The sequence below is a fragment of the Oenanthe melanoleuca genome, chromosome 3 (assembly GCF_029582105.1).
Source record: "Oenanthe melanoleuca isolate GR-GAL-2019-014 chromosome 3, OMel1.0, whole genome shotgun sequence".
Classification (NCBI taxonomy): Eukaryota; Metazoa; Chordata; class Aves; order Passeriformes; family Muscicapidae; genus Oenanthe; species Oenanthe melanoleuca.
The window spans coordinates 17,913,041-17,935,220 of record NC_079336.1 but is presented as its reverse complement, the minus strand read 5'-3'; the positions used below and the strand labels follow the sequence as shown (position 1 = coordinate 17,935,220).

Below are 22,180 nucleotides of genomic sequence, written 5' to 3'. Positions count from 1 at the left end.
CGAGGAATCTCATTATGAATTGTTAATAGATTATAGGTTAAATAGAACAAAATGAGCTGCTGGTAGTATTACAGTATTTTGTTTCTATGTCACAGTCTTACAGACATATGTATACCCTGTTTCGTCCTTATGGAGATGAAGAAGAGTAATTTCAACTTCATGCTCTATCATAAACTGCTTAGTAGAATATGACTTTGTAAGAAATACATACTTGAAACTTAGTCTAGTTTGACTAGTATCAAACTATGTCCTTTTGGTGTTCTTGGCCATTAATGTTCAGATCATGCAGCAGGGTTTCTGTAGGTATAAGTAGTTTGGAAGTGTGGGAAAAAAATAAATTATTCCTTCTAGTATTTTTCAAATATCAAATCTTTGAGATTGTCTTGGGAAGACCCATTTGCTTTAGGATTTTACAGCAGTTTTAACAATTTAGCATCTTGACATGAATATTTCTATGCTGCAGTTTCATAGCTTTGGGGTTAATAGATTTTTGACCAAGAGATGTTGGCCATTTCTCCCCATTCAATACAATAATCTAATGAATAGCTGTGATGCATATTTTCTAAAATTCTGACTTTTACTTAGATTGAGATACTTTTTCTTTACACTGATAGGCTACTGAAGCATTTAATTGAAGTGTAAGAGGCTCAAATGGAAACATTAAACTGCCTATGTGACCTGCTCGTTATTTTCTTTTTCTGCCAAATGCTCTTAAATTACCTAGAATATTACAGAGTATCTATCAGGTTGTTCAATAATAAAAGAAGTGCAATTAGTAGTTCAAAAGAAAAAGATTTTTATGTTTAAATTGTCTAGATGTTTTCTGCATCTTGAGAATTTAGAGGGTGGGAACAAAAAATGATGTTGTTGCAGGAATTTATATGTTCCTTTTTTTTTCATTTTTGGGTTGAAATTCAGTGATCATACTCAAGTATTTATATTTGACTGCAATAAGCTTCCTTAGAAGCTTAGACATTTTTGTTACCAGACAGAAAATGTTAAATATATTAATCCTTTTCAACTTCAGATTGAACAGGCTTCTGTCAATTATTTTAGTTTGTGCAGAATTCTGTAATATGTGTCACATTCTTCACTCTTATACTAATAAATTTATTCTAGATTTTAAATACACTAGATTTTTGTATCTAATTTTAGGTTAGTTAATTAGACAAAATTAGTCTGTGGACTTGATTATGAAATACTCATACTGCAAAAACACAAGGAGGTCTCAATCAAATGAAAACTGCACGGTTTTAGGGATGGGTCTAAATGAAATTCATGTCCCAAAAAGATTGCTGTCTAAAACATCCCTTAGTGTTACCAACTCCAGCAGTTACATTATAGATTTTTCTTTCACTAGGAGATTTCACTTCAGTCATTAAGTCTCAGTCATCCTATTAGAATGTGAAACTCACATTTTGATTTATTTAAAGAAGTAAATAGAAAGATCAGCCCTTGTTGACTGAAAGAAGGCGCTTTAGGAGAAAAAATAATCCTAAATCCTTATAAGCAAGAAAAAGAAATAGAAAATTCCCAGAATGCTTTTTATTTTGAGTAAGTTTTATAGCTTTTGAACACCTGGGAAGAACAGAACTGAATTTGGGTCATTCTTGATTTCTTTGCTTTCATAAATACTACTCAGTGCTTATTTACAGCTCATATAAAAATAGCTAACTTTCAACTCTGTTTTCTACTGGAAAGTTCCCTGTGCAGTGCAGGATAAAAAATTTTGGCTCAGAAACAGCATAAATGCCTAACTTTGGTCTAAATATGTATGTCAGTGAATCTTTCTCAGCCACCTTTGTGTAAATTTTACTGCTATCTTTATAAGAGAGTGAAATGCTCAACTCTTGCCCTTCTAGTAGAGGCATTTGAAGAAAGATTTCAAAGATAAAATTTCAAAAGTCATCCATCTATAGTATGATAACACAAAAATCAGAAATTTAAATCTACTGTTAAATTATATAGTAGCTAAAAGTCACAATGCAGAAATAAATTTTCTAGTGTAGTTTTTAATTTGGATATTATTTCTGTTCTTTTGTCTGACAATGGAAGAATGCAGAAGAGTCGTACAGAACAAATTAATTTAAATTAAAGATGTTTATTATGTTGCATTTAGAAAAAAAACATGGCATTTATGACTGAAAACATTCTAATATCAGTTATTAATATTAACAAAAATTTAGATATGCTTAATGTTAAAGTAATACTGAAATTACATCAAGAGCAAAATCTCAAGATGGGTGTGATATGGGTTTTCATTTCTCTACCCCATCCTGAGTTTCTTGAATACTTTTATTATGATGATTATTCAGTTCTGAGACAAACAGATCCAGAGATGCATATTCATGGGTTTTTCACTATATTGTCTTATAAGCTCTCCTACTGTTTCTCATTTATTCTGCACAGGCTCCATCATCACCTTCTTCACCCATAGCTAATGAACCAAAATACGAGAAGCGCTGGCTAGACACCCTATCAGTTCCTCTGCTGATGGCTCGAATCTCGAGGTACAAAACCGGAACAGATAAATTAAGGTTTGTAACCTGAAAGGGGAGGCACTGGGTTAGTTAGCTTTTCATAGTGTTTGGCTGTGGATTGCTGGCTTTATAACAATTGAGTGGAGATATTACATTCTTCTTATTAAAAACTGTGCAGTTCATATTTTCCTAAGATTAATGGTATGCATGGTGATTACCAAAGATAAGGTAAAGCTCCTACAAATATGTTTCTATAATTTGTTGTATCTTGGGGATTCAGTTAGCATCAGCAGCTAGTTCAAAAGTTAATCCTAGTGTTGTGTGAATTAATTTTGAAGCTTCTATATGGTTAATAGGATACTTCTAGATTCCCCAATACTAACATTGTCAATTAAATTTCTTTTTTCATTATCAATGATAACATAGATAACATGATGATCATCATGTCTGTGCTATCATGCCATATGTATATACTTGTATCACTGTCATATAGAAACTCCTATTGACAAGATTTTGACAAAGTACGTAGTACAAAATATTGTATTTTTGATCACAGATTTTTTTTTTTTTTTTTTTTTTTTTTGCATCTCAAGACATAACTAATGATTCATAAAGTAACTGTGGAATAGGATGTCAGAGGCTATTTTACTGGGCTTCAAGAAATATGAAACAAAAGTGAAGTTTAACAAAGCTTCCATAAATAATATGCTTGAGAAATTTTAACACATTGCACTATACATAGACTTTTTTTGCAAACCATTCTGTGATACCACTGCCCCAAATCTACCAGTAGTTTTAGGCCAAGCAGTCCACAGTTGTCCATATGTATCAAAACAGGAGTTCATTCACTGTCATTATTTCCCATGGTCTTTATGAGTTGCCCTATATTTATTTGCCTTCAATACATATAAAATGAGATATTTGGAATCTCTATTGAAGAATCAATATACAGGTCACCTGGTATGAGGATGTACCAGAAATTAATGTGAATACCTTTCTTGATGTATGCCAGATTTTTACCTGTTTCCTAAAAATTACCTAAAATGCATTATTTTTCCAGTAGGATAGATATGCTGCTTTAACTTACAGCAGTTCATCTTCTAAGGCAGTTGGCAGCTCCTCTCCCAGACTTGTGTTAAAGCATCACTAGTGAATAATAACAAATTGTCCAGAAAAGTCTTAGCTTCTTCCATAAACTTTGTCTGAACTCTTAATTCTCTATCACTTAGTGTCTCATCACTTTCTCCACCACTTTCTTCCTCCCTAGTTCAACTGACAAGTTCATGCTTTCCAGCCTTGTCCAGTATATATCACAGACCTCTTGTCATGGTGTGACTTGGGTTTTGCCAATTTTAATATATTTAATTTATTTTAGAGATAGGATTTAGGAGCATTGACAAGGCAGGCTTTAAACTTAAAAGGGTATAAGGAGAAATTTATTAATAACAGAAAAATAATTCAGAATAAAATTCCTAGATTTTTCCTCCTCCCTTCATTCCACATTCCTTAATAACAACATACAGAGAACACTTCAGTCAGTTATCTACTTAAATAATCATTTCAGTTCACTTTAGAGAGAAATGTTCCTTTTTTGCTTTAGGCTTAGGGAGTGTCTTCACCTTCACAGTCTGCATCCACCCGGACCTACAAAACTATGAATTTCCTCTCATTTTCACAATCCTTCCAGAGCTGTGCTATGGGTTATGATGCACACATGGGGTGCTACTTTTAAAGGCAGGCAGCTGAAAAACAAAATTCTCTTCATCTCCTTCTCTATCAAATGTCTCTGTTCATATTCCAGTCCCAAAACAGAGAGCTCCATTTCCCCAAGGCAAAAAGTCTTCTCAAGCACCCAAACCTCCCCAAGTATATTTCACAGTTTAAAGGAATTTTAGTGTAGTCACATTCCCCTTATAGCCCCACAAAAAAGGTTTCCAGCTACTCATCAGTTGCATCTTTTCAATCTCTTCCCATCAGGAACTTTATCTTAATTCTGCTGACTTCTGTAGACTCCATGCTTTATTTCTTCTCATCCAGGGGAGCTCAGGAGATCAAGAATCTTATCCAGATATCAAAAGAGTTAAAATGACATCCAGAACATGAAGAAACCACGTGGGCAGCTGGAGGCCTCTTCTCACAGAACGGGGTGGGTGGAAGGAGGGGGGAAGGGAGAGCCTTTGGTGGCTCCTCATCCCCCCACTCGGCCACGCCACATGGAGAGGGGAGCTGAGCCGAGCAGGGCCAAGCTGAGCAAAGAGCCGGGGGCCACCAGGGCAGGGGCCGGGGCCGTGCCGGGGCCATGCTGGAGCCATGTGGCCGGGGGCCATGTGGCCGAGCCGTGGCCCCACAGAGCCAAGCCGGGGCCGGGCCAGGGCTCCCCATAGAGCCGGTGCCAGGCTGGGCCCCCCCGCAGAGCCAGGGCCAGGCCCAAGGCTGAGCCCGCAGCTGGGCTGGGGCCCCGGCCACAGACCACCGCACCTCCAGAGGCTGGAAGCCAAAAGAGGATTAGTTAACTTTATCCAATGTGATTTATGAAAGCCAAATAAATTTTCAATTGGTTTCCCGAGCTGTCCACTACTAAATCAGCTCTCTGATTGGTCCCAGCAGCTCACAGGGGAAGCCCCCAGAGACAGGACAGCCCCTCTGCTCCCCAGCGCGGTGCCTTCCCTCAGGTGAATCCACCCCTCCCCCCTGGCACGTGAAACCAGCACACCTTCAAACATTCAAGGCTTAGACGTTCAGCGAATTAGGTAAACAAATCTGAGTGATTTAGGCATCAACTTATCATCAGTGTTCTAGAATCTAAAGGATAAATGGAAGAGGATAGAATATTTAAATCTCTGACTTCAGTTATCACCCTGATAGTTTGAAGCACTTTCACTCCTATGCTGTGTACTTTACACATTAGATGGAGAAATCCCAAGGGATTCCAGTTCCCAAAAGAGTAGCATGTCCGTTTTGAAAATTCTTTGAAGTAAAACGCCTTCAGATATTGTACTGAGTCTGGCTGAGATGGAGATTGTCTTCTTTATTGTTGTCCAAATGGTGCTGTGCTTTGTTTGTGACTAAAGCAATATTAATAGCACACCGGTATTTTGGTTGTTGCTGACCAGGACTTACACACCATCAAGGCTTTCTCTTGGTCTGCTCCTACACAGTAAATAGGCCCAGGGGAGGCAAGAAATTGAGAGGAGGTACAAGCAGGATCAGTGACCCAAACAGAACGAAGGGATATTTTATGCTGTGTAACATCTTTGCTCAGCAATAAAATCTGAGCAGAGAGAGCTTGGGGATAGCAAGTCATCTCTCTCTGACAGGACATCATTCTGCTTGTGAGGGATAGTGAGTGGTTGCCTTTGCTTCACTTGTTTTTTTGTAATTTAGTTAGTTGGGTTTTTTCCCTCTTCCATTTGCTTAAACTACGTTTATTTCAGTTCATGAGGTTTTTAGTTCTTTGTAGTCTCTCTGCTGTGCCTCTGGAGAGGGCTGGAGGAGTGAATGGCAGTGTGGATGCTTGGGTGCTGGCCCAAGATCAACCCACAGATATATTTTTCTTGTAAGATTTGAGGAACTTTGTGCTTTCAGTTTTAGTCTTGGAGAGATATATTCTCTTGTGATGTATCTCACTCCCATATATATTTAGTATATATTCCACTCCTTAATTACTAGTGGGTTTTTAATTATTGTTGCATACATTCTGAGGAAAGATGAAATAATTCCATAAAGCAGACCACCATGTCACAATGCTTTACATCTAAAGGAAGTATAAAGGAAGTACTCCTTGCTTGTTTTGGGGAACCAACAAAAACAGCTATATGAGCATTAAAGGGATACTGCCTTGAGGTTAGCTGTGGATGAGGCACTTCCCATATTCTTACTTAAGGTCTTTGTTTTTTGCCTGAGGGACTGCTCTTACCATATACTGTGAAATGCATGTGTGTATTTTTAGTATTATCCAACTCATATCGTCTTTTTGCATTTCCCCATGTTCATATATGCATAGTGTTCAACACTTGTTTTCTGTAATTGCTTTGTAAAATAAAATATCTGCTTTGCATTAAATAAAACCTCTGACCAGCCTAGATGAAAATCCCACTTTTAACCATGTCTACACACGTCTGCTCCATTTTACACTGTAGCCATTTGTCTAAAGCCACAGGAATGAGCCCAGATTCATTCCTCTGAATGGATCACAGAGCCTTCTGACCAATTTCCTGATTTTACCGTACCCTGAAAATTTACTTGGAGAGTATTTGCATCCATAGGTTGACAGGATGCCTGTTTTTCCTGTACTACATGAGTCCTTGAGTGTGTCATGCCTGTAACTTTTTGTCTCCTGCACATTCTTTTTCATAACTGTGTTTTGTTGCAATACTTCATTATGTTTTATCCACTAAGTTACTTCAGTTGGTCTTGCAAAGGTGCTCTGGCATCAGAACAGCCAGACTACTTTTTTAAGTCAGTTGTTGAAATATTGGAACCATCATCTATAGCGTCACATACACAGCTGTGTGCCTTCTCCTCAGCTAAATAGGCTGAATTAAAGGGGTTTTTTCCCCTACTTCCTACCTGAATTAAATTCAGAGAGGTCTATAAAATTCTTTCCATCAAAAAGTACCTATAGTCCATTGGCTTTTGACATAACTTTCTTAACTATGCAAAACATTATGGCTTTTGAAAGGTTATTAAAGACTGAACATCTACTCACAGGAAATGCACACTCTGCTTTCTTCAATCCTTCATTTCCCTGACATAAAAATATCTTTTTCACCTTTGGAATTCTTGCAGTTGGCCATGGCAGAACTTACCCTACTTTTCTTAGGATACTCTGATTTTTAAAAATATATAGTATTGTTTAGCCTATGTATAGTACCTTTAAATTCAACTACTCTTGCTGTTCTGATAAACAGTGGTAAACTGCCATCTGCCAGTGTGGATAATTCCTGTGACCTCATTCACTTTACTTCTCCCTAATATTCAAGATTGTTTCACATGTTCAGCATTCTTTTTCTGGTGCTGTAAGTAACACTCATTTAATCTTGTCTCTCATAAGGTTGGACAGAGTCAGATATTTTACTAAATGCCCTCTTTTTGTTGCCTTTATTTAATAAAAATACAAAATATTACAAAATAGGTCATGTCAGCATTTTGCTTAAATAAAAATGCCTTACATGGATAGAGTTTTCTGTTAGACTATAGTATACTTTTAGAGTGCCTTACTTAAAATCTGGCCTAATCTAATCAGATTAGGCTGTATTATTTCCTTTCTGGTTAAACTGTGCAATTTAAATTCTTCTGTACTGAGCTGAGTTTTCTGGCAGCTTTGCCAAAAAAGGGTATATTTTCAGTATACTCTTGTATCATGAGATGGCCAAGACCACATGAATCTGTTTGATTCTTATTCATTGTTCATGAGACAAAGGTTTTGCCTTTTTGTTTTTGGCTTTTCGTTTCCCTTGACTTTTTATTGTATTTTTCACAGAAAGTCTTTAGACTGTGACTTAATGACACAATAATATTTTTTTTCATATATTTTAACGTCTATTAACACCATATGTATCAACATATACAAAAGAGAATGGGATAGATATCTTCCTTCCATATAAGGAATGGCTGAAAATACTGCACGCTGGACATGTGAAATGTGTTTATCAATACCAAAAGACAAAAGCAAAAAACATGCCCTCAGAATATTTTAAAGGAAAGATAAGAAGCATAGTAGGTGTCATTCCTATTCTCAATGGAAGATTAAGCATTGTATTAACTACTGAAATCACTTTGAATTATTGTATTTCACATTGTTTATAGGATTGTAGTCTATCTGAATAGATTTATATATGCAGCATGCTAATTAGTCTTTTTGATTACTTAGTAATTCAACAACTTTTTAATTCAATTTCCTGTTATATAGCACTACTCTTTCTATTATTCTAGACTTCTCACCAAATCTTTAATGGAATTTTTCTCTGTAAGAAGGAAGGTAATATAAATGTAGTAAGAATGCTATTGCTGTGAATACTGTTAATTGCTAGTTGGCAATAAAAACATTTTTTGACTGTTGAGGATTGAATTGATGAAAAAATTTGATGTAAGTTTAACAGAGAAATAATATCATTATTTTTCTCACCCGAAGGAATTTGTGGTTCATATTATAGCTTGAGGTGGGCTTTACTTAAGAGAGAAAAGTAAAAATAGATAGTCTTTTAGAAGGTGGAGAACATAGTTCATGCTCTGTAGTCTTTCATTTCTGTTACAGAGTTATTATCTGGGATAATGCAAACAACTATTTTTAGTCCTTACAGCTGATACTGGTAGTAATGTATAATAATTCTTATACAGTGTATTGACTGGAGCTTTGAGTAAATGTACAATAGCTATAACATCTTGAACACTATGAGTTTAGAGACTGAAGAAAAAAATGCTTATTTAGAATATGGAAGACTGAAATAGTGAGTGGAATGAAAGTAATTCAAACTCAGTAGCTATCAGCCCATGTATCTATGATGCCAATTACAAAACAATCTAATTATATTTAGGTGTTATTTTCTATTTCTTGGTATTCTGACCATTGCAATTGCTCCAAAGTATTGTGTATTTTTTTTTAATGCCTTCACTGGTTTATTAACAGATTCTTTCTGAAGAATGGTATTTTCCATTTGTCATTTCAGTAAATTAACAAAATGCCTTTAATTAGATAAATAAATTGAAAACTAAGAAATTGAATAAGCCATTTTGAAAAACATCTAGGAATTAAGCACAATCTCACTGAGTTACAAAACCTGAATGAGCTTGCTCACAGGTTTCTGACACTTAAGTTAAAAAACATCTGTAGAAGCATAAATGTCTGTGTTACTTCAGTTATCCTTTTTGGTTACTGTAAGTGTAACTAATAAAAGTTACAATACTTGAAGCAAAATTCTCCCAAAAAACCACAAACATAAAATGCAATCCAATCCAAGTTTATGTTTAATGCTTTGATATCTTCTGAGCTACATAGTTTCTGTTAATAGTCCAGTTATATGTGCACATTTAAACGTTTTGTAAGGTATGAGGTTCTGTGACATTTACAATACAAAATCCCATTACTTCTAACATGACATTTCAAAGACATTAAGTAATTCAGAGCCTCCTTTTTGAGAATTTCCACTCAGATCTAACCACTGTCCTTAAAACTTCAGTTTAAGCAAACATCCTAGCAAGAGGGCTATGTAGTATTATAAACAAGCCACAAGAAAATGTTGTAAGAAAAGCAATAAAAACTAACTCAAACACGAAATATCATACAAACAGGAGGGAATACTCATTCAGGATGTGATAAGATGCAAAGCTGATCAAATCTGTCTGTGTGTATCAGCATGGTAGTAAAGATAAAAGAGATGCTGTCAAAACTACATCTAGATTTTTGTAGAAATATCTATATAATAAAATATCTATATAAGTCTAAGAGGGATGGTTTCACATGCCACAGATACTAAAAAAACCAAAAATATGCTTTGCTGGAATTCTTAGCCTCCAATAAAGTAAAAATTCAGCCTTTTCCATTTCAGGTGGCACTGAAAATACTTTTTATCTGAGAAAAGTCTTTGGATTTAATACCTCTATAGTAGCAAACTGTTTGTATGGAAAAATTTCCTTACTAATAGTAATTAATAGTATTTGTTTAAAGGTGTAAATTTCAAGAAGAGAACCTAAAGGCTATCAATGCTCATCTGTTATTCTGACTGCCATACTCACAAAGGTAGTGTTTATTTTATAATGCCATAAACAAACTCCAGAAGAGAGTGTGTTTGATGATCTATTCATCACTTCACCATGAAAGACACTGAGTATGGAAAATGGTGCCTCATGCTCCTTAGCAGAAATGCTTCAAGGAAGCAAAGTTACAGATAAGGAGATAAATCTCAAAGTAAGAAATGTGATTGCAATGCAACACAAATTTCAAATATTTAGGAAATGCAAATATTAATTTTTTGTTCTAGTTGCAGTAGTCAGTGGCATAACTGCAGTAATAGAAGTAGCAATATCCTCTGTCTGTGTTTTAAAATATCTTAGGGCTTCAGGAAAAACATCCAAACCAACAGAGAAAATAAAAACCCTACAGCAGCTTTATAGCATCTTGAAACCTTTCAAACTTACTATTTGGTATTAAATGGAAAGCTGCTCCTTGACAGCTAGCAGGAATAGGGGCTTTGTTGTGTCTCTTTTCTCTGTTTTGAGGTAATGTCATTTAGGCCTATAGGATTTATTTTCTCATGAATTCCAGTGCCATCTTGGTGTTTGCTTTGATTGTTTCACTTAAAACAAAAGCCTCAGGATTTATTTTGTTAAGCTTTTATTTTTAGTTTGGATATCATTTTTAACTTGTAGCCTTCTGTACACTATGCTTTTCAAAACACAGAGTGGTACATGGAACAATATCAATATCTTATGGGACCTTCAGAGAGAAACTTTGTAACTGAAAGCAAGAAATAATCACAGTAAAGTAGATTAAGATTCAGGGCAAAAACACTGTGTTACTACCACAGACTTCATGACTGGCATATGTAAACTTAGAAAAGCACTGGCAGTTTTTATCTTATGTCATTTACACTGAATTGCTTTCTGGTAAAACCACCTTCCTGCCAATTCATCACAGTGGGGACAGCAGTGGCCCGAAGGTCTCAGTCTTGTGTGCCAGGTAATGTGAGCACCACTGGCACATCAGAAGCCTTGAACCAGCCTGAGCTCTGGGAAAGGATGTCTAGGTGACAGAGTGCTGGAGCAAGGGAACAGGCTCTGCAGGAAGGATTTGGGGATCTTGGCAGACTCCCCACTGAGCAGCAGTCAGCTGAGCACAGGTTCAGTGATGATGTCCCATATAAGGGGCTGTGTTAGCATTTACAGTCAGCAAGTGAAGGGAAATGGTTCTTCTCATCTATTCTCATCTACTTGCATTCCTGAGGCCACAATTGAGTCAGCTTCCTCTCTGTCCAGTTTTGGTTTTCCTGTGGATAAGATTTGTATTTTAAGAAAGTTAGTGAGGAGGCTGGACTAGAGGACTTGCAGGACCCCTCACACCCTATTTGATTCTGTGCAAATATCCCGTTAGTGAAGTGTTAGACCTTTAGATGAATATTGAGTATCGTTAACTTTTTGAAATTGATAAGCATATTTTAAAAAAATAAAGAACAACAAGAGTTTTAGTGTAATCCACTCTGTCACAAGCACCATGTTTCAAATGATAAAATATTTGATAATTTTTATAGTAAAAGTTGTTTTATAAATTTTGGTTGCCTGTTTTGGTTGCATAAATTGCTAACCAAGGAGCTCCCTGATCTTTCATCAGCCACTTTTGTAACTTCATTCCAGTGCAATAAAGCATCCAGGTCTTTGTGTGTCTGCTGGAGCTGAGTTAGTATCTAGACACCCTGTGGTTCCATTGAGAGCACATACTATTGCTTGGCTCTCTTAAATGCTCTGGACAGTCCTCTTGCTGTGTAAGGATTCTAGCATCTTAGCTTTGATATTTGAACGGGATATCTAAGCTTGGCATTGTGAACAGCTTCTCAGAGCATTAAATTAAGTCTGTTTCCAGGCTCCAATGTGTATAAATGTATAAGGGCTGATAGATTCTCAGTGGGATGTTGAAGAGATCACACCATAAGTCATTTCATAACTCTGTTGGGATCTTTGTCAGAACCTTAGGTAAAAAGAACAATATGCATTGGAGGTATTATTTACAGTTTACTTGAAGGCAATAAAAAGATTTTTTTTTAAACTTTTCTTTTTTTTGTGAAGAAGTGAAGAGATTACTGAAATCAAAATGACACAGAATTGTGCCATTGCCATCAAGTTTTAGTAGTTACCGGATTATTCAATCAACAGAAAAATGGGCAATTGGCTGATACATATCTAAGTCTTCAGGCCACCATGTTAATTTCTGCAAACAGCAGATATAATGCTTTACATCTCTTTTAAAAGCAAAGCATCTCACATATATCTATTCAGACACTTTGTTTTATTTATATTGTGTATTGTGTGTAGTTTATATAACCTTTTTGGCAAGTATATAGAGTTCAGTATTCATGTTCACCATCAAACTCCCAACAAATAATAAAGGTTAGGTTAATAACTTTTTTGGTAAATCAGGAATGAATAACTGCCCATTAACCTCTAGATGTCTTTTGAATCTTGACATGTATAATCAGTTAAGCAGGAGAGGACTTCACCTTCGATCAGAGAACCCCAGGAAGACTCAGGAACTTCATAGAGCAGTATTCTGATTCAGTAGTTAGCTTTCTTCTAGGCTGGTATCAGAAAAGGAGCAATACAGCATATAAGTATAAATATCTAATTTACAAATGTAAACGGTAGTGGTGATATTCTCCATATTATACACAAAACAAACATATGCAGAATCATTGAGATAATTATAATTGTCTTTCACAATAGTATATAACTAAAATCTAATTCTCCTGGGAATCATAGGCATTTAAATAATCTGGTTATCTTTCTGAAGTTTAGTTACTGCAACTATTGTATGTTATTTTTTTTTAAATTTAGACCAGTGTACTTAATGAGCTTTTGTTGTTCCTGTTGGAAAATCTTAAGAGTTAAAAAAGCATATCCTACCAGCATTCAGAGGCAGGGGATTTCAGAGGTACATACAAAGTGCCTAACTTACTGCAGATAGTAAGGGAAGGAAAACATTGGCATTTGCAGAATAAAGTTGCTATAAACACATAAAAGTTGCATTAAAAGTTAATAAAATGAAATTGCACATTAGCCTGCAGCAATGCTGTTTTGACACTTTTTAGGAAAATTTTTGAAGAAACTTCTAAGAATGTTTTTCAAATTCCTATGACATAAAAGTACTTGAAGTAAGCATAGCTTTGAATGTTACATAGAAAATTTAGGAATCCAAGAAATTAAAGTCAGGGAAGACAGTGCTTTGAATCTTTGTACATTCCTAGAAAATGAAGCCAAGATGCAATAAATAAAATTGGCATTTTGGTTAAAAAAACACTATGTTTTCTTTTTTTTTCAAAAAGACCCAATGCATATTTTCTGAATTCTTTACCTTAATTTTACTTTAATTATGAACATAGTATGTATACCAGGGGAAGTAAATGATCATCAGCACATGTATATATTGGTACAGAGAAAGTACTTATTGTATCTCTTGCTCTTGGTAGTGCCCTAATATACTTGGTTTTGTTGCCTTTCTATTGATTGGTAAATTAAACACTCAAAAACTTGTCAAAAGGCATAAAAATCACTTGAACACTGATAAATATTGGGCAGTTTCAGAAAACTGACATATCTTCCTTTACGGATATATTTCTTCTTACTGCAGATCTAATGCATTTGAAGTGCTGGCACTCGATGGAGTTAGTACTGGGATACTTCAGTTTTATACAGCCCAGGAGAGTGCTGACTGGCTGAGAGCAATGTCAACTAACATCAGTGATTTGACACTTCAAAATGTATGTTACTTTCTGCATATTTTCTTGTTTATGCTATTGTAAAATTATTTCTAGATTTCAAAGGGTAGAAAACAATTCAGCTTTAAGTAAAATATATAAAATGCTTATGGATGGGGAGGAAAAGGAGAAAGAAAAAAGCAGGGAGAGGTTGCCTGATCAAAACTACCAAGAAGTTTTCAAGGCTTGCAGTGTTAGCATAGAACAGAAATCAGTAGAAAATCAGATTACATTTACAATTTTAAAGATTTTTAGGGCAAAATATTTATCCATACTGGTCATTTCACAGAGCTTTAGATGTGACGAAATATTTCATTTTTGCATTTTTGTAATTAATCTGTACTTGAAATTAGCATTTCTTGATTTTCAAACAAGCATGTGAAAATTCTGTAGCTAGTGAAGTATGATTTACTGAGGCTTACTGAAGATAGTAATTTTGCATATCTAAGTTGTCCAAAAGTTGATTTATTTAAGGTCACATTATTCCATCTCATTTCCTTGAAGTATAAAGTTGCTTATGCTATTTTATGTTACTCCTGTAAATTAAAAAGTAACTATTGCCTTTATAGCAGAAGTATTAACTAATCCCCAAAGAAACAGAAAATTCCTATTTGGATAGCACATTTATTATTCCAACAAAGAGCAGCTAAAACTGTTGATAATTATGGAATTAACCATAAAGTTAAAAAGGGAACTCAATAACTTACAGTTTTGAAAATATATTTTTCTTTAAGAAATTATAAAATTCAGTGATGAAAATACAATCACAGCTGTCCCTGAAAGAGTTGCCTCAGCAAGTTTTAATCTTTTTTTCCCCTCTACATGTGTAGAGTCTATAACTTCTTTCTTAAATTATGATGTAGTAGCCTGACTCTTATTTGTGCTTTGCACCCTAAACAAACTGTTGCTTAGGTCTACAGATTATATTATGTAGAATTCGTATTAGATTTCAACATAAATCACTAAGTCTGTTGGTTAAAACAGACTTAAAATTTAATTTGTTTTCCTAGTCTTCAAAAGCTACATGAATCACATTTGATCATAAGTTTATTCAATACATTAATTCTTTTAAAATATTCAGTTGCTTAAGCAATCTCTTTGTCAAAATCAGACACTTATGACGCATTCTTTTTAAATGCTATTTAGTGACTCATATAATATACAGGATTATAAATCACAGGAATAATAATATATTATTCTTTGATAATTCTAAGAAAGTGCAAGGTAATATTTCTTGAGTAATTCAAATTCATAGTGAAATAAGCTTTTTTTTTTTTTCCCTTTCTAGAAAAATTCACTGAATAACAGCTGCTCCAAGGATAAAAGTGAAGAAGAATAAAAACAAATGCAGGCAGCTTTTGTTAGTAATAGGATGCTAGTCTGTTTTTTTCAAAGAACTATGTGCAGTAACTATATGTCCTGACACAGTATCTTCACTGTTCTGTGATCTGTCAGCAGCAATATTTTATTATAAACTGAGTACTTTTATAGTCTATTCCACTATCTATTATTACTGAATTCTGTCAACAAAGTAGTCCATCTGGTGTTCATATAACTGGCTGTTCCCAGGAAGAAACAACAGTGGTGATGAATGTCCACATTTTGTGTTCTTAGTGAGTTACAAAGAAAACTCTATGCAGCTCATATGAGAACCGTGTCAATTTTCTTGCTTAGACAGTAGCTTTGCAGAGTTTGTCAGGCATGCAGCCTGTGGTACAACTGGAAAGGTCTGGTCAGAGCATTTTTTTAATTTTTGATTAGCACAATGGGAGAGGCAATAGTCAGTGAGAATCCCTTTTGTTGCAAACTACTTGTAAAACAAGGATTGAGAGGCTGGAGTAGAGCAGAAGTCTGGACAGCTCCCTGCCTCAGGGCAGCCAGGAAACACAGACCACAGTCCATGGTGCTTAGGACAGGACCTTTGAATTAGGCTTCTTGGCAGTCCATTTGGAATCCTTTTTATCACCTTAGTCTTATCATTTCAAAAAATTATTATTTTCTCTTCACACCTCTGACACTGACATTAGGGAATGAATCTGTAATTCTTTCTGAGCTTCTTCCTGTTTCTGCACTTCTCCACTTCTGTAGAGTGTCTCCCCATTCTCCAGGACCAAAGATAATCACTAGTCATTAAGAAATTGTTTCAGGGAGTTCCTTATCTGGTTATGGGTTATTTTTGTGACTGTTTGCTGACTCAAAGTTCAGTTGCTTCTCCAAATAGTTGAACTATTGATTTCCTATTCTGTCCCACGCTGTCATCTCAGTATGGAAATGAATTACTAGATATATAGTCGCAATGGACTCGTTTGTGAACAGCGTTGGCATAATGTCAGCATCCATACCTGAGCTATTACTAGGTTTTTAAGCAATATTTACTATTATTTATGTTTTACTTCCACACATTTTTGTATTTTGTTTTGCTGGTTTCATGATTTCAGCAACTTTTCTCGCACCTTAGTCATTCTTAAACTGTGCTTATTTGTATTACTCTTATGTACATTTTTTGTCCTAAATATTTGCGTGACATTTTGAATAATTTCTTTTAGAATTTTAGTTCTTAGCTTCCAATAGAGATTAATTGTTTTTGTACAGGGCATCCAATCTTTCCTGCATCACTTTTCCTAATATAATTCATTTTTTTATTTTACCCTAATACAGTCATGTTCAGCAGCTCTTTGTCAGATCTCCTGCTGATGCCAGGAGACAGTCCTAGTATAGGTAGAGCAAAAATAGCTCTGCCACAATGTGACACTTCTGCTAATGTCAGACTACTCTTTTGAAGTACTGAAACATCTAACTTCTATACAAAGGCAAGCTCTCTGGGGATCAAATGTATAGGAGGAGTCATCTTTCAACAGTGGAGATGTAAGAAGTTTTTACTGCATAGGAGTGCTGCCCCTGTACATTAGCATATTTAGAGAGTGTTACTTGGTAGATGAAACATAATGACTCTGGTACCAGCCTGGTCTTAGTTCTTAAATGACAGAGGAGCACAGGGAATGCTGCAATATGGACAAACATGTAAGGGTGTCTTTTCAGCCATCATTGCTGATACATGCTTTGTATGCTTAGCTCAGAAAGTCTCCTAGTCACAGTAAGCTTCACAAGCAAGATTTGCTTTTATTTCTGAGGACTATTGACCCAAATTATTCATCTCTCTGTTTGTATTCTGTTTTTTCACATGCTTTTCTAACAGCATGAATCTACCCTATCATCTTCTTTTGTGATTGAAACCTCATTTTCAATGTTCTCAAAGCTTTTTACATTTACCTTTGATGGAAATAAATACAGGTGAATCAGCACCTCAGATTTTTTTCGTCATACACCTCTCTTCTTGCAGAAGGAGGTGCAGTTGAAGAAACTGAGGGAAGAGGGGTAACAGAAACTGGAATTGAATCTTTCATGATGAAGCAAGAAGCACACAAAATGAGTTAATCTGCATGTGCTTCTCACTGTCCCTGTTCTTAATTTCTTCAGCTGAAGGGTTCTTTGTAGGCTGAAGTGACAATGGCTGTGATTTTTTAGGAGGACGGTCTTTGGGATAATTGATATTTCTTTCTTTGTTTTTCACCAATTGGATTGACAGCTATTAGACATATGCAGGTTTTCTCTTGGATCTTAATTGTTTTCTTTGAAATACAGCACTAAATATAACTTTAGTCATAATGAGTAGAAGAACCTAAAGATAAAACTGTCAGTTCATTTACAATATAGAGATTTGTTTCTTATATTTAAAACTTTCTCAAGGTTTTGTGTTTTTCCCAGTGTACTCTAATGGTATTACTTTTAAAAAAAAAATCATAAATAAATGAGTAAGTCATAAGCAGGTCAGAGAACAAGTTACGATGCGCTTGTTCCACTTTAAATGTTATTTATAATTTTTATAAATCATTCTAGCAGTTTCATTGGAGAATGGTAGAAACTTAAAATTTTGTATTAAAGTAGGGTTATTAATCCAGATCACGTTTATGCCCATTACAGCTTTTTTAATTGTATATGTCAGAGTTGTAAACCTTCTCTTCTATTTCTTCATGTAAGCATGTATCTGGGTGATATTCTGTATTGCAGTCATGTGAAATTTCTGTTGTAATAAGGAGAGACTTATGAGCTTTAAACATACATTAAAAAAAAAAAAAAGAAAAGAAAAGAAAGAAGATTGAGAAGGTCTTGCTTTCTTTACACAGTAGAATGTGGGGTACATGTAGATGGAAACAAAATCCTTCTGTGTAGGAAGCCATGTACAAATTCGACTGCCTCAATGATTACACAAACAGTTCTATTCCCAGGGTGAGAATGCATATTTCTTCACTGCTGCTTTTTGTTGTTTTAAATGCAAAATTTCCAGTTGAAAGCACCACAGTTCAAACTGTAGAGGTTCTGAAGTCAGTAAGGATAGGACCCACATCCCCTACACTTAGCCAAGCAGTAAGCAGTCACATAGGATACCAATACAGCTAGGGAAAAAATAGGTGCCTGTCAAGATCCTTCACTCTCACTGTTTTCTTGAAAGAGAATAAAGATATGTTATATGTGAGATAAATCCCAGCCTGGGAGGTATTTAGCTTTAGGTAAATGGTTCTGAATCATTTCAGTTCCTGTCCCGTATGTATCCATTTAGAACAGAGTATAGGAATTACAATTTGCTTAACAGTTCCTTTTCCAAGTTGCCTGCAGTCTTTACAGACCCAGGTTTTTTGTTTTAGTTCCCCTGCTGTGTCCAGCTCACATTTCTATACTGCAGTGCTGAGAGCTCATGCACTGCCAACAAGGTAAATGTATCCCATTTGTATTCCTGTCTGGCTGCACCAGCTGTGGAGGCTTGTGAAGGGCACATGTGGTGTTTGTACTTCTCAGCCCCGTGACACTGGTTTGCAAAATGATATAGAAGCAGATCTTTTCCTCTCCCCTCTGCTATATCAGGGCTGCAGCCATCCTGCTTTGAATAGGGAATGAGTTGTATGTGCAGTGAACAGATGCAGAGTCCAAAGCATTCTTCCCTATTATCCTTACCAATGGGAATCTGAGCTGATTATGATGCTCTTCACAATATTCTATCCACTTAGTGCAGAAAACTTGCATTGCCAGTCTGACACTCTTTTCCAGGCACATCTGAACCCATTTACTTGCACTGGTTTGTGCTGTACTATTGCTATAGTAATAATCATATTACTGAGTATGATTTTGGACACTTGAAAGGAAATTATATTTTCTGTGTGTATAGCATGGCTTTTGTATAGTTACTTTGTGTATATATTTGTGTCTGAGGCACAGGAGAAAGGTTGAACCTGATTACAGCAGGGTGTATCATAATTTCTACTGACATTGAAGTATTACAGATGTTATTTCATTATGTCCTGCAAAACTGCTTTAGTAGGATTAAGTCCATCACTAGTGGCTTAAATCATACTGGTGACTGCTTCCTTCTGCAGTACTGAGGTTGTCATCAATTTGTATTAACCAAGTTACAGAGTGATGTTCTGGAGTTCTGGCTGGCTCGTCGCTGATGGGGCCCTGCAGGCACCAAGAAGCCCAGCCACCTCTTCTCCCAGCCAGGGCTCCAGGCCAGCTCCAACACAGTGCAGCCCTGCAGTTGTGCCAGGCTGAGGAAGGCACACCTTGTGCATGACCTGCCAGGAGCCTTGCTGGGGCCCCTCTGTCTGATCAGCAGCTGAATTTCACTTCCATCCTTGTGGTTGCTCCCTGCCTATGCTGAGCTGTTGGTGCCAGCACCTGCAGTCTGTGACCCACTGCTGTTGTGGTAGTCCCTGCTCCTCCTCTAGGGTGGCAGGGAGCTGGTAGGGCCACTCCAAGTGCCTGGCAGGATCTCCCAACACACAACCCGAGGTGACAGACAGGTCTGACAGATGCCCCAGGCTCCCAGCAGCTTGACCATCTCTACCTCAGACCCTCAGTCACTCCCAGCTGTCTGACCCACCAGCACACTTGCACTGTTTAACTGCACAATTCAACTCCAACGGGCTGCAAAAGTGAGCATGTGAGGGAGAAGAAACCCTGGTGGCCCATGATGGGTTAGGACAAACTAGAGAGCTCCTACAGTCCTGAGCACTGCTATCACCCTCTGTCCATACAGAAAACACTCCTGTTGTCATCCTACCCATCTACATTGCCTTTTCTCCTAAGGTCATTTTGTTTCTGATCAGGGATACTTCACTCTACGGAGAACAATGACTTGTTATTGTCATCTGTTAGGTGCAAGTGTATGTGTGTGCATAAATCCTGACACATCCTGAGGCCTGTGTCATTACCATAACACAAAGTCTGTTGGCCCATACAGGTGTACTGGGTCTGGCTGGGATGGGGGTAGCTTTCTTCCTAGCAGCAAGTGCTGTGTTTTGTATTTGTGGCTAGAACAGCATTAATAACACACCGGTGTTTTGATTGGTGCTGAACAGCCCACCCACCTCAGCAAAGGATGGAACAAGGAATTAAGAAGGGACAAGGATGGGACAGCTGACTAAAAGTGGGCAAAGAGATATTCCACGCCATTGTGCTCAGCAATTGAAATAATGTAGTGGAGGAAGGAGGTGTGGGTTTGTCTTCCAAGGCAGCGGTTACTTGGAGCCTGCTTGTGGGAGGCAGAGAGTGATTGCATTTATATCACTTGAATTTTTCTTGTTTCTTTCACTTAAGTTCTGTTCATCTTGGCTCAGAAGTTTTCTTGCTTCTGCTTCTCCTATTCTCTCACCCTTCCAGCTGGTAGGAAGAAGGGAGTGAGCAGGTGTGCATGTGCTCAGCTACTGCCCAGAGTCAAGCCACCACAGCAGTCAATGGCACCACCATATTAACTGAGTTACATCCACAAATTAAATTTTACACATCTGGTATGTCTAGGATGCAAGCAATGGCCCTAGATTTCTTCTGCTTATTTCCTCTGGCAATTGTAGTTTTCCTTGTTCATAGGTGACCTGGTTTTGGGCTTCCATCACAAGCTTTTCATTTCTAATGAAACAGTTTTTTTGACAAGGTCCTTTGGAAGTACTCATCAACTCTAGGACAGTTTTCAACTTACTCCTAGCACTTAGGGAAGACTTGTTTTCCACTTCAATATATTTCTTTCTAGATTCTTATCTACACTTAATAAAATTGTTCTTTAAAAAAACTCACTCTTTAAAGAAAGGAATATGTCAGTATTTGTCCACCACTCATCTGTACAGACTATGACTGCAAGAGAAAAGTCAAAATTATCAAAACTCTTCATTATCTAAACCAAGAGGAAAAACTTTGTCTTGAAGAGTAAACAAAGAAAAAAGCCCATGCAATTTCCATTTCATCTTTAAATGCATCTTATGCTCTATGGTCATCATTTCACAAGGATTTAATTACAGACCTCACTTAAGAATCTGCTTAAGTAATAGTTTAACTGAGACCTAAGTGAGATGTCTACAGTACAGTATAGTATTTTCACTGTGACTGGCACAGTTAAATTCATAAATGCAAATCTTTATGAGGTATTTAAGGGAAACTCTGATAAAAAGTTTTTATCGTTCAAGTTTTTTATCTTTCAAGTCCTTGGTTTTGCAAATTTACTATAATAGTAAAAATCTAGTATTTAAGCACCAAATGATAAAATTTCTTACAAATATAATTTGGAAGTATTATTATAGTATTCAATAACTAAGTCAATAAATGCTAATTGCATCATGGAAACTCTTCAGCATATTAATAATTCTATGTGTTCCTCCATTTCTCTTTTATAGATGAAAATGGCAAATAAATGCTGTTCTCCTTCTGACCAGGTAAGATTTTCATTATTTTATCCAGTTTTTTAAATTCATGTGAATACATTGTTGGAGAATTTGTAAATCTTGCATATACACATCTAGTCAGTTTTAAAACTGACTAGTGGATGGACTGCAAGATTGGTGATGGGAGAGCAAAGTCCCTCCCATTGTAAGTAAAGATCAGATTTGTGACCTTCACTTCAGGAACCTGAACATGCATTAGTCTATGGGTCCTGATGAGATGCATCTCAGGGTCCTAAGAGAATCTGCTGATGTAGTTGCCAAGTCACTCTCTATGATGTTTGGAAAGTTATAGAAGTCAGTTGAAGCCCTTGGTGAGAAGTAGAAAGGAAACATTGCATCCGTTTTTAAAATGGATAGAAAGAAGGAATGCAGGAATACCAACCTCTCAGCCTCATCCATGTTCCTGGGAAGATGACAGAACAGATCCCCCTAGAAGTTGTGAAAAGCAGCTTGAAGGGTAGGGAGGACTTGG

The 22,180-nt window shown here is 36.4% G+C and overlaps 1 protein-coding gene across 1 annotated transcript in view; it reads left to right on the top strand.

The window, feature by feature from the left end:
- SNTG2 (syntrophin gamma 2) overlaps positions 1-22,180 on the top strand; it is a 205,963-nt gene that overhangs the window by 140,978 nt on the left and 42,805 nt on the right. The window contains exons 9-11 of the mRNA XM_056487301.1: positions 2,410-2,537; positions 13,816-13,945; positions 21,661-21,699. Coding sequence (XP_056343276.1) covers positions 2,410-2,537; positions 13,816-13,945; positions 21,661-21,699 — 297 coding nt within the window. The remainder of the gene's footprint in view (positions 1-2,409; positions 2,538-13,815; positions 13,946-21,660; positions 21,700-22,180) is intronic.